General features: G+C 39.4%; 1 protein-coding gene across 2 annotated transcripts in view; it reads left to right on the top strand.

The window, feature by feature from the left end:
* UBR1 (ubiquitin protein ligase E3 component n-recognin 1) overlaps window positions 1-13,346 on the top strand; it is a 98,039-nt gene that overhangs the window by 26,784 nt on the left and 57,909 nt on the right. For both annotated transcript variants that reach the window (XM_075844727.1, XM_075844729.1), the window contains exons 10-18: window positions 793-881; window positions 3,877-3,975; window positions 4,514-4,671; window positions 5,439-5,538; window positions 8,866-8,994; window positions 9,842-10,022; window positions 10,842-10,903; window positions 11,118-11,228; window positions 12,253-12,318. In XM_075844727.1, the coding sequence (XP_075700842.1) occupies window positions 793-881; window positions 3,877-3,975; window positions 4,514-4,671; window positions 5,439-5,538; window positions 8,866-8,994; window positions 9,842-10,022; window positions 10,842-10,903; window positions 11,118-11,228; window positions 12,253-12,318 (995 nt within the window). The remainder of the gene's footprint in view (window positions 1-792; window positions 882-3,876; window positions 3,976-4,513; window positions 4,672-5,438; window positions 5,539-8,865; window positions 8,995-9,841; window positions 10,023-10,841; window positions 10,904-11,117; window positions 11,229-12,252; window positions 12,319-13,346) is intronic.

Below are 13,346 nucleotides of genomic sequence, written 5' to 3'. Positions count from 1 at the left end.
GTGCAAATTAATTTGTCTGTTTCACCATTTTGTCGACTTGCTGCTCCATAGAATACAGTGGGAGAATCGATTCCTCTATTTTTTCCATAAAATTAACCAAAGCGAATCTACAACTCAGTGAAATAATTCTCCAATTCATCATAATGGGTCGAAAAATGTCCTCCCCTCCAGAATATTATTATTTATCAGTCCTGTAGTAAGATTTTCCTTTGTATTATGCAGCCCAGTTAGAGGAGGAAGCTGCTTGTAAAGGCTTAATCTGCTAGACAAGGAAGATACAGTGCCTTGTAAAGGGTTAGTCTACTAAAGGATGACACTGCTGCTTGTAGTGGGTTAATCTGAGCTTCTACACACACACACACACACACACACACACACACACACACACACACACGCGCGCGCGCGCGCACACGCTTCACACTGAAGAGAAAGCTGTGGCAGGATTTACCACTACTGCTTCCTCTGCAAGCCTTCTCCCTCTTCTTGCTGCTCCATAATACACATAAATCCTTCTTACATTGCTGCTAATATAACCACATCCAGCATAAAGTAAGATAGCAGCTGAGATCTCCACTGTGTACACATGCTGCACGCTCTGTCTTCCCCCAGATTCTCCCAGCTCATAAGCAGCAAGATTATCAGAACTGTCAAAATTTCCTGAGACTTTGACTGCTCACTGCTGCCCATAGAGAGGTTTTATATATTGGTCTGCTATAATTTCATGTGTTTTCCCCAGGAGTGATGTATCCTCTTTAAATTTTAATTTTCCTGGTTAATTTCTCTCATTCCCAGGCTTCAGGAAAGTGCTTCATGATCTGATCTTCAGCAGTTTTTTCATGGAGATGGAGTACAAGAAATTGTTTGCCATTGAGTTTGTGAAGGTAAATACTAGTGAAACTAAGAAAAATGTTATTAGAAAATTATTAATATAGACCTTTATTAAATGGCTAATGTAAAGTCTAACGTAATCTCATAATCACTTTATTTGAAAAATTTGATTTATTCTAGCATATGTGCAAAATAATGGTGCACCGTTTCAGCTGCTCATTGCAGCCTTTGTCAAGCGGATTCCCCGGCCAGAGCGAGCTACACTGGGGGGGGGGGGGTGGTGTTTTTGTTTTTTTTTTAACGACCATGACAAGCGGATGGCTAATGGCAGTTAAAAACGGTCAGACGGCCGGGAAATAGATTCAAATTTTGAGACACATTGATGCAAAATAGCCATGAAAAACTGACAGTTGATCTGTTGTTAAGGGCCTGTCCACATCACCGGTCATTTCCGTTTTGGGGTTCCGTCGGAGGTTTCTGTTGGGTGAACCCCGCAACGGTTTTCCGACAGAATCAATAGCGCAGTCGACTCCGCTATTGATTCCGTCGGAAAACCGGAAACCTGCCGGAATGGTGACGAATGGAAACCATTAGCGATGTTTCCGTCACTATTGAGATCAATGGTGACAGAAACGGAATCTGTTTTTTCACTTTCCGTTGCGGGGTTCACCCGATGGAACCCCGGAACGGAAAGTGAACAGTGATGTGAACAGGCCCTAACTGCCTTTTTTTTAATTTTATTTTAAGTCTAATATCCCTCTTCAACCTCCCCTCACAGCCATCCAGGATGGAGAAAGAAGATGACTAATTGTTAGGCCTTATTCAGTGAAAAACGGTCATGTGAACAGGGCCAGAGCTGTACAGTGTGTATATCTATCTATCTATCTATCTATCTATCTATCTATCTATCTATCTAGAACACTATGTGCTGTATAAATGAATGGAGATGAGTGTATGATGCTGACTGGTCACTGATTGGTCAGCGTCATACACATAAACACGCCCAGTTGGACATAACGAAAAAAAACGCCCAGTTGTCCATTTCAAAGCTCATTTGCATATATATAACTTGACCAAAAATGAACGTTTTAAAAAAACCAAAACGTTACTGTTATCTACATTGCAGCGCCGATCACATGCAATAGGATATAGGGATTTGAGAATCTGGTGACAGATTTAAAAAATACAGAAAGTTAAAAAAATATATATTTTTGCATTCGTAATGATCTGAACTATTAAAATGTAACAATATTTATCGTGCATGGTAAATGCCGTAAAGAAAAAAAAAAAACCTTGCCTCTAAAAACAAAAAAAAACCGAATAAGGCCCACTTCAGTCCTTTTCCTTCAGGGTGCTACCCGTTTTTGTCGCAGATAGCACCTTGAACCCATTCATTTCAATGAGCCCATGCACACTTCTGTTATTTTGACGGATCCGTTGTTCCGTTCTGTCAAAAGTAGAGCATTTCCTACATTGGTTAGTAATACCGTGACCGTGGGGCCCATGGAAGTCAATGGGTCCGTCAAAAAAACGGACTGCACACAGAAGGCTTCCATGTGCCGTCTGTTTTTGATGGATCCGTTGCCCTAGCAATGGCAGGGCGTGCCAAAGTTCACAGACTGGGACATGTGACAAGTTAAAATAACGTTCAATACCTTCCGTTTTTTTAACGGAAACACGGAAGCCAAACAGAAGCACAAAGTCCGTTTGAAACGGAAACACGGAGTACACACGGAAACCACGCGGATACCATAACGGACACTCGGATCCGTGAGAAACTGCCGTGAAAATGGTGATGGAAGTGTGCATGAGGCCTAAGAAGTGACCAAAAAGTTGTTTGTACTTCAAAATGGTAAAAAAAAAAACACTACAGCCCATCCTGCAAAAAATAAACACTGACTCCACTTGATCGACTAAAAAAGAAAAAGTATGGGTATCGGAATATGGCAACACAAAACAAATTGTTCATTTTTTTTTAAAAATAGTTTTCATTTTTGAGAGGTAGTTAAACAGATAAGAAAAACAATATACTGTACCTTTTTAATATCACTGTAATCGTAATGACCCTCAGAGAAAAAAAAAATGATGGCGGAATTGCTGATTTATTTATGTTTCCATCCCCAAAGCTTTTCCCAAAAATGTTTAGCCTTTTTTTTTTTTTTTTTAACACCTTGAATGGTGCCATTAAAAAAATACAACCTGTCCTGCAAAAAAAACAAAACCCTCATACAGCTATGTCGATGGAGAAAAAAATTAGTATGTTATGGCAGGGAGGAGAAAACTAAAGGGAAAAGAGGAAACTTGACTGCACACCAAGGGTTAAAAAAACAAAACCTCTGTTTGCTTTCAATGAATAAAAAAAACCTTGTTCACATGCAGATGCTGAAAGCCTGTACATGCCTAAGGATATATTCAGACAATGCGGTAAAATTTCGCAATACCACGTTAAGACACAGCTTGTATTGCCGTGACTTTGCGGAATATCATCTGTCATCTAAACAGGCTTGCACTAGAATCTGACACATTGCAGCAAACCCTACGCATATAAGAGAGTTCACGCTGCTGATGTTGTTAGTTTACATAGGATTGCCTAGACTGGATATTGTAGCAAACCTTTAACTGTGAGTAGCATTAGGTCTGTATGGGTTTATAGAAATTGTCACCATTCACGTTAGTCCCTGTCCCTAATGGGGCTTACAGTATCATTTTCTTATCTCGGGCACAAACACACAGAAAGCTATTTTCATAGGAAGCGAACAGCGCTAACCCCTGAGCTAACACGCAGCTGCCATACTCATTTATTTTTCTGACTTTCTCTCAATCTGGCCCCAAACTTGGACTTATCCCATATTATGAGTATTGGTGACAGAACGGCTAAAGATGTGGCCTACAAAGTTAGATGGGATGTGGCCATTTGGTATTTTTAGCCAAGACTGGCATGTTAAGAGCCAATACCTCTAGTGTATATATGTGATTATACTGTGAATGTGACTTTCTATTATAGTAACTCCTTGGGAATGTTTAAAAAAATATTATTTTTATTTTTAGTGTTACAGGAAGGTTCAAAGGGATTACATGGATGATGACCGAGACAGAAACATCTCAGTCACAGCAATTTCGGTGCAAGTGTTCACTGTTCCCACCTTGGTATGTAGGCACAGTCTGTTATAACCCATTTTTATATACATGGCTCGCTTTTAATGCTGCACACATTTAATGGACTAAAAAAAACTTTTGCATTGCCCTTTATTAAATCTGAATTCTCTAAGATAATTGAAAAAGGGTCATCTAAACCAGATAACCCATTTAAAGGGGTTGTCTCATGAAAATAATGCCTTTTAAAAAAAAACAAAAAAAAACGGGGTTAGTGAAACAGGATGATCACGTAATGTCCATCTTTTGTCCTTGGTGATCAGCTGTTCTCACTGGGGAAGCCACATCTAGGCATATATTTCCCCTACAGCGGTTGTCGTACTCTCCATTTTGGTGCGCAAAGGGGATCCTGGACAGGGAACCCACCAATCGCATCTAAATGCTCCAATATGGCATATAAACAGGGGTTGTTATTGGGTGACTGAAGAGAGGAAAGCATAGAAATAACTATTATACATGAAATAAATTGCAGTAGAACATTTGGGGCACTCTCCGCACACTAATATTACAACAACCAGGTGTTTTCTTACAGGCTCGACTGCTCATTGAAGAACGGAGTGTTATCAGAGTCATCACTGAGACCCTACTGGAAGTCCTTCCTGAATATCTAGATTCAGAAAACAAGTTTAATTTTCAGGGCTACAGCCAGGATAGATTCTGCAGAGTGTACGCCATCATCTTTGACCTCAAGTAGGTTTATATATCAGTCGATTGCCTATTACCTTTTGTGATTTTGACATTTCTGTTTAATTTGCACAGGTATATTGAAGCGTTTAAACATTTCTCCGTAGCATTGAGCACCATTTTATAGTTATGATTGACCCATCCGTTAAATAGATGCCATAATAACCTATGAGTGATGGATGCCTAGTGCCAGTGGGGCCTATTTAATGGATACGTCATGAAAAGATCTTGAGAGTTCATGACTTAGAGGTTAAACGGATCCCATAACTATCTATGGGTGGACGATACCGTTGTTAGGCTACTTGCACGCAAGCAGAAATTTGCATACAATTCGCAAGTAGAAACGCAAGATAAATTGACGTGCTGCGGATTTTAAAATACGCACCGCAGGTCAATTTATGTGCTGGGAAAAAAAAAAACAGTCGACTACGCTATTGATTCTGTCAAAATGACGGAGCCCATGCACAACTGAGACAAACGGAAACCATTGGCACCGGATTCGTCACCAATGGTTTCCGTTTGTGTCAGTCAGGGTCCCGTTCCGACGGAAATCTCAGACGGAACGGGACCCTAGGGCAGATGTGAACGAAGCCTTAGAGGGTATTTTCAAGTGATCGACTCCCACTTTTATCAAATAAATAACCTTTTGTTCTAGAGTTTGGAGGGTCACTTTTAGGGCCATTTAGTATACCTTTTGACCTATTATTTTTCTTCCTATAATGTTGTTTGTATTCTTTATTACTGATATGTTTAATGTTCCTGTTTCCTTTTAGGTATATTCTTATTAGTAAACCTACTTCTTGGACAGAGAAACTAAAAGAAAAATTTGTAGAGGGGTTTATCTCTTTATTACGTGTCTTGTCATGTATGCAGGTAATATCACCAACTACTTTTTTATTTATTTTTTTACTTTTTTTTTTTTCTCTAATTAAGCTAAAATGGAAATTATTTGCAGGCAGTCTTGATGTTGTTTTTGTGTCTACAGGGTTGATGCAGCTGCTTCCCCTTAGGTATAGACTACAAACAATGGGTGGAATTTATTAAAGGGGTTGGCCTCTACTGAACAACTGATGATGTATCCACCGGAGAGGTCATCAGTATATCATCACTGCGGGTCTGACACCCAGACCCCGCACCGTTAAGCCACTCCGGCTGCCTCCGGGCACCGGATGTTATGGCCCATTATGCAATGTACGGAGCTGGAAGCAGTTGGCTCCGTACACTTTATAGCGGCCGTGCTGCCGAACTGCAGCTCTGCTCCTATTCACTTGAATAGATTTGTTTGCGTGATCCCACAGGATAGAATAGCATAGTCTACTACACTATTCCATCATTCAAAGGTATACTAATATATACCAGTCCGACGGAGGCCAAAAATCTTGGGCTGTTTCCAGTGGATAGGTCATCAGTTGTCCAGTAATGGACAACCCCTTTAAGACTGGCGTTTCATACGCTAGTATCAATCTAAACCGCGCTGGAGTAAGATGTGCCTAATTTATGAAGTGGCGCATGCCTCTTATTAAATTAAGCGCATCTCTGGCCATCCATGTGCCAAAAAGTCAAATCTACATTCGATAATCTGGCGTAGGTTTGTGCTATAATTGACGCCAATTTTTTAGATAAATTTAAGTTTATTTGTTGGGAAGCAGGTGGCCGCACGCCCTTCTGCAAAGCTCCACCCACTATTTAATAAAGTACCGTGAGTGGCATTAAAAGCGCAAACGGCAATTTGCAATTTTGCATCATTTGCGCCTCTCTATGCCAGAATACTGGCCTAAAAGGATTTATAAACTTGTGAAGCGGATTACTGCGGTCATGTATATTTTCTGTGCTACTTGCTAACCCACTATTGACCACAAATCTGTGGTCTAAGCCGGTGGGGGTTATTTACACACAGTATGTTCTATATCCCCAGTGAGACGTGAACTATTTTTTTTTCCCATAAGGGAGGGGGAAACCACACTAAGCTAGGAGCTTGCAGCTCCACAAGCCGGCATGTCCGATAAAGCAGGTCTTGACAATAAAAGCAGCAATGCAGAACGTAGTGGACCTCTCCAGATACAAATATACAGACCGAAAAAAATAAAAAATTCTTAACAAGTATCATGGTTTTTTATATTAATTTACTCATTCACAAATGCCCAAAGGTAAACCACCCTGACCTCTGCAAACCATTTAGAAAAGAAGAAATAGACCTGCAGGAAGTTAAGCATAGATCATGACGAATTATTGCAAATTGTACATATCAATTTAGGTATTTATATGGACAAAAGTATGCAGACACCCCTCCCAATTATTAAGTTCAGGTGTTTCAGCCTCACCTATTGCAAATAGGTGCATAAAATCAAGCACACAGCCATGCAATCATTGTAGACAAACATTGGTAGCCGTATGGGTCGTACTGAAGAGCTCAGTGACTTTAAACTTGGCATTGTCGTAGGATACCACCCTTGCAGTTTGGGGAATTTTTGATCTGCCTGGGTCTATCCTGGTCAATTTGTGAAGTTGAAGCATCTAGGACTAACCGCTCCGTCACAAAGCGGTAGTTTAGGCAAACTCAAAGAGTGGGGCCACTGAGGGCTAAAGCTTGTGGTGTGTAAAGATCGCCAATTCTTCCCTGCGTCACTCACCTCAGAGCTCCAAACTGTCTCTGGAAGTGACATCAGCACAAGAAATGTGCATCGGGAGCTTCATGAAATGAACTTCCATAGTCGAGCAGCTTCACACAAACCTAAGATCACCATGTGCAATGCCAAGTGTCGGATGCAGTGATGTAAAGCACGCTGCCGCTCTACTCTAGAGCAGTGGAAACGTGTTCTGTGGAGTGATGAATCACGTTTCACTATCTGGCAGTCTGATGGACGAGTCTGGGTTTGGTGGATGCCAGGAGAACGCTACCTACAGGAATGTGAAGTGCCTACTATAAAATTTGGTGAAGGAAGGATAATGGTTTGGGGCTGTTTTTCAAGGTTTGAGCTACTCCCCGTCTTTCCAGTGAAGGGTAATGTTAATGCTTCACCATACAAAGATATTTTTGAAAATTCTATACTTCCAACTTTGTGGCAACGGTATGAGGAAGACCCTTTTCTGTTCCAGCATGACTGTGTCCCAGTGCACAAATCGTGGTCCATAAAGACATGTTCTGATGAGTTTTGTATGGAGGTACATGAGTGAATTGCACAGGGCCCTGACCTCAACCCCATCCAACACCTTTGGGATGAATTGGAATTCCAATTGCCAGCCAGACCTTCCCATCCAACATCAGTGTCTGACCTCACAAATGCTCTTTTGGCTGAATGGACACAAGTTCCCAAAATCTTGACCCTTGACAAAAAATCTTGACAAGACCCTCAACCAAATCTTGTAGAAATATTTCCCAAAATGATGGAGGCAATTTTAGCCTCAAACAGGGGTCCAACTCGATATTAACGCCCATAGTTTTGATATAGGATGTCCAACAAGCTCATATAGGTGTGGTGTCAGGTGTCCACATACTTTTGGCCTGATAGTTTAGTTGCAGTCTCAGGATGCTAATGTATAACAATTAGAATCACCGTTGTTTGTGGCCGAATATGTGAACTGTCAAATTTTACATTTTGGCCTTCGGTCATATGGACAGTGTTAATCCAATTAAGTGATGATGACGCACATGGCTTTAGGGGGATTTTAAGATTGATCCATCTAGATTGGATGTCTGAGGTCCACGGTGTGATTGGGCTCATAAACCTTTGCTATCAGCTACTTTAAAACCATCTAATCGACTTTCAACATGTCAATTATGCCGAAAACAAATGCAGTCAAATTCCTTTATTCTGAGATCAATTGGGCAGATGCGCTATATATATATATATATATATATATAATATTTTTTTTATTAATTATTTATCATCTCCGTCTTCTACTTCAGGTCTCATGAAATTCCACATTATTATGCAGTTCTGTATTGAAAACAAGTGCCAGATTTAAAAAAAAATCCCCAAATTAAAGCAATTTTACTCTTTGTACCAATTCCTTAATATAGTTTTCCTATCAGAATTGCTCCTTGTAGCCGCGTTTGCAGAGTTCTAATATTACAGCTTCAGTTTTGCATTCTCTTGTTCTCCAGCAATGAAACTGTCAGCACAGGTGGTTTAACAACATAAATGTATCCCGGACGAGTCTCCAATAGGTTGCTTTATTTTCACTGTATCTGTTGTTCAGGGCATGGAGGCAATAAGCAGAATGATAGGACAGCATGTTGAGATGGAGTCTGACTGGGAGGCTGCAATAGCCATGCAGATGCAGCTGAAGAATGTATTGCTGTTAATCCAGGAGTGGTGTGCCAGCAATGTAAGAACATTTCCTGCCATCTTCAATTTGTGGTAAATGTATCTTAGTATAATAAGAATTCACGAGTACCGGTAACTATTCCCACTATTTTTTGTCTCGTAGCCCTTTTCCCCGTATACACATAAATTTGTCTAGTTATATGCTGCTATCTGATATTTAACTCCGCACTGACAATTCGGTCGCTAGAATGTCAGCTATAGGCTGTATGAAGTTGTGTGTTTGTATTTATACATGTATATAGCAGTTTCCTTAGCGGCATGCGCTGAGCACAAGATGGGCCATTTACAGTATTTGACAGCAATTTAGTCCTTTAACAGTTACCAAAATTATTTATTGAAAGGGGTATTCCCAAAATCATAAATTATCACCGATCTACAGGATAGGTGATAATTTTCTGATTGCTGGGGATCCCGAACCCCCAGATCCTCCTCAATACTAAACCGCAGTGAGGCAGACATTCAATGACACAGTGGACACAATGCAACTGACGCAGTGAGGAGGGCATTGAATGGTGCGGGGGTCGAGCATTCGCACCGCCGCTCCAATCAAAGTCTATGGGACTGACGGAAACAGCCGAGTACAGCGCTCGGCTGTTTCCGCCGTTCTCAGACATTGAATCCATTCAAGTTCCTCCTCCCTGTGTGAGTTGCATTGAGGAGGATCTGGGGGTTCCAATTCCTCATTCTCATGATCGGTGGGATCCCCAGTGTTCAAATAATGATCACCTATCCTGTGTATTTGGTGATAATTTTGTTGTTTGGAATAACTCTTTAACATTGTTTAGTGATGTATTTATAAGACGTATAGACCCTTAACATGAATATTTCATTTTCTTTCTGTATTAAAGGAAAATGTGTTGTTGAAGACTTACAAGGATTGTCACTGTTGTGTCCTTGAGTGCATTAAACCAGTAACCTCTCAGCAGAAGACCCTTATAGAGATGTGTGGTCATTCCTATCAGAGTTATCCATATAAGGTCTCCAGAGATCCAGTCAGCATACATCTGCCCCTGTCCCGGATGTTGGCAGGTGGGTACTGTGGGACAAATTCATCAAAACTTGTTTAACAATAAAAACTGGCCTTGTTGCCCATAATAACCAGTCACAGTGCAGCTGTCATTTATCCAGAGCAGTTTAAGAAATAAGAGCCCATAGGGTCCCATTCAGCTGACAGATGTCAAGATAAATTTTTTTGGCATCTGCCAGGCCAGTATATGTCTGTATACCTTATTTTCAACTGTATGAAACAGCGTAGTCAACAACACTATTCCATAAAGAGGTATACGGTAAAAATACATATACCGTTCATTACACGTGTTTTATTTTTTTACATGTAAGCCTATGAGCGACGTATGCCACCATATGCCTGTACAATGACATTTGTTGCAGTCTTCCATTGGAGGTAGAAATCGCAAAATCTTTTTGGACAGATGCCTCCGAATATAAATATATAAAAATAGAAGTTATAGATTTTAGGTGTGATAGAGTACAGAATATAACATCTGAAGTTCCAGGATCGGAACTTTACTCCAAATCACAACCAATAATTGCAACTTCTGGTTTCATTCTAAGTAGTTAATTGTGCCTAAAAGGATAGGCGATCAATATTTTAGTCCCAGAAAACCCCTTTTAGGCTGGGTTTTTAAATTGCGGTTAAAATGCGTATTTGCCATGATTCACGGCAAAATGGTAGGGTTTTGCAAAGATTCATGGCAAAAAAACACATTTTGAACGCGACGTGTGAACCCAGCTTCAATGTTGCAGATTGAACCACTTGGCATCTTATTATTCCTGTCAATCTCTATTAACCTTTCGCTGTTTATTCATGTGGTTTTTTTTTTATTACAGGTCTACATTCACAAATGAGTAAAACTGGCCTCATCACAAAACTGCCAGAACTGATTTCTCCTGTGAGTACTTCTGGTCGTCTATAATAAATACATTTTTTGTTCAAGGAGAAGATTATTTGATGTTGCAGATGTTTTAATATATTTTACCTAGTTCTTCATCTCTTAAGAGAGTTCCACTTCTTTACTAAGTTTAGTGATGATCTCCTTATTATTAGTTATATTGTCTATTTATGTAACCCAACATAATGTCTCTGTATCTCTCAATTTTGTTCAGAATGACTTCCAGGTGGAACTTCTCATTGAAAGTCCATTGCGATGTCTGGTGCTTGCTGGTCAAGTAGCTGCTGAGATGTGGAAGAGAAACGGCCTCACCATCATAAGCCAGGTATAAACCAGTGGTCATTTGAGTACCCTCCAGGCACACTAGGTATTTGCCTACTGGCTATGAGTAGGTTGCTGCATGGCCACTCAATTTTTCAATCCCATCAATAATTAAAGACTATGTGTACCTATGTACAATGTTTTTTATTTATTTTAAAAAACATTGTTTTAAGTGATTTCCAACAACTTTTAAATTGACTTGACATTTTTTTTTTTTCTGTTTTTAAGATACAGCTTCTATGTATCCTGTATACATAGAAGCAAAATTTTTCAGTCAGTTCAGCTGAACTGACGGATCGGCTGAAATCTGGTCCTGCGTGTTTCTGACATACAGAATCCAGCTAATAATGATCACATCTAAGTTTATAACTTGGATGTGATTGGTGTTAGCTAGACATGCAGGAGCAGCGTTCAGCCAAGCCGTCCGTTCAGCTGATCTGACGGAATTGGCTTTATAGGAATGATACAGCTTCTGTGTATACAGGATGCATAAAAGCTCTATCTTAAAAATGTATATATATTTATATATTTTTTTAATTTTATTTTTTTAATCCAAGTCAATTTGAAAGTTGTTGCAAATCACTTAAAAAGTTGGTGTATGAAAAAAACAAACAAAAAAACATAGGTGTATATATTCTTTAAATTGACCGTGCTGGAGTAACATTTACACTTTGTATATGCAAAGTTGGAGGAATGTGAACACTCCCAAGTATTGTGTTTACCTAACATTAGAGTGTGATAGATTTTATTTATGCCATAAGTTAGGACACCCCCATATGAAGTGCCTTCACGATAAAGGTTAGATTTGGATAGGAGCCATAATGTTGATTTACATTGCATCCATTTAACTTTGCTTTCCTATGCATTTCTTTACATCTTATCTATAGTCTTATAGTAAATTTGTTTTTCTATGGATGGACTTATTGTACCCCGATGTTATCCTGTTTAATTAAGCTCCACCATTCAATAATGCCTATAAAACACTTACATGGTATAAGAGTTTATGAAATCTGCTATTTTCCTTTTAGGTTTTCTATTATCAGGATGTCAAATGCAGGGAGGAGATGTATGATAAAGACATTGTGATGCTGCAGGTATTTTTACATCTCATGAATAAGTAAAAGCCATAAAACACAAGTTAATATCCTAATATATTGCTATGTGATTTTTTTTGTTTGTTTTCCTATCTGCAGTACAACGCTATGTATAATGCCTCATCACACCTTTTTGAGAAATAGTAAATTATATGTACACTTTTGCAACCAATGTGAATTTCTTCAATGAATATAGAATAAAAAGTTCGGCAACTTTGCAACTACTCTTGCTTTAAAAAAATCTACCCTTCTGTGTTTACAGCTTCTGCACATACATGTGTCTCCGTGGTTACAGACTACAAACAAACCATGTGTGTAGTCTGTTCCTGCAGTAATGTATTCTTCCTTTCCTTCTCCGACTGTCTGTAGATTAGCAAGAAGACAGATGTTGCTATAACTTCAGACTACCACTTTTTTCTTTTTTATGCGGCATAGGAGGAGGGGGTAGTTTAAAGCCACCACCAGAGACTGTGGTGTCACTAGTCATATTGGACATCAGCACTGTGTTCTCTATGGAGAAGGCAGGCAGTGGGTGGTGAAGCCATTCACCAGCATTTGTATATCTACTCCACACTATAGCACTGATGTGAAGCAGAGTGCCGGGTTATGGAGACTTGGTGCTTTACTAGACCAGTATATTCCGCGCTTATTTTCTTACTATGTTCAGTACTTTAAACAAGTTGCTGGACCATATTGTCTACACAATCAATTAGTGTATTACTGGAATTTTACTGTATTGTGTTACAACCCTGAGAGATGAAATTGGGGCCACTGCTGTAAGACAGGATTGCCTGTATATGCTCCATACAAACGTATACTGTACTATACAGTGCTTGGTTATGTACATGGTATGTTCATTGTTTTCATGACCGGTGTATATTTTCTTTCTAGGTGTGATGTATATGTATCATATGTAGTATGTTGGGCCAGCATCTTGAGATACTTCTTTTTAGGAATTTTTTTTTTCTCTATAGGAAACTATTATTATTATTATTATTATTATTATTATATATTTTTTTTTTTTTAAA

Source organism: Rhinoderma darwinii, chromosome 12 (genome assembly GCF_050947455.1).
Source record: "Rhinoderma darwinii isolate aRhiDar2 chromosome 12, aRhiDar2.hap1, whole genome shotgun sequence".
Taxonomy (NCBI): Eukaryota; Metazoa; Chordata; class Amphibia; order Anura; family Rhinodermatidae; genus Rhinoderma; species Rhinoderma darwinii.
Note: the sequence above shows the minus strand (reverse complement) of the source record. Positions and strands in the feature narration are given on the sequence as shown.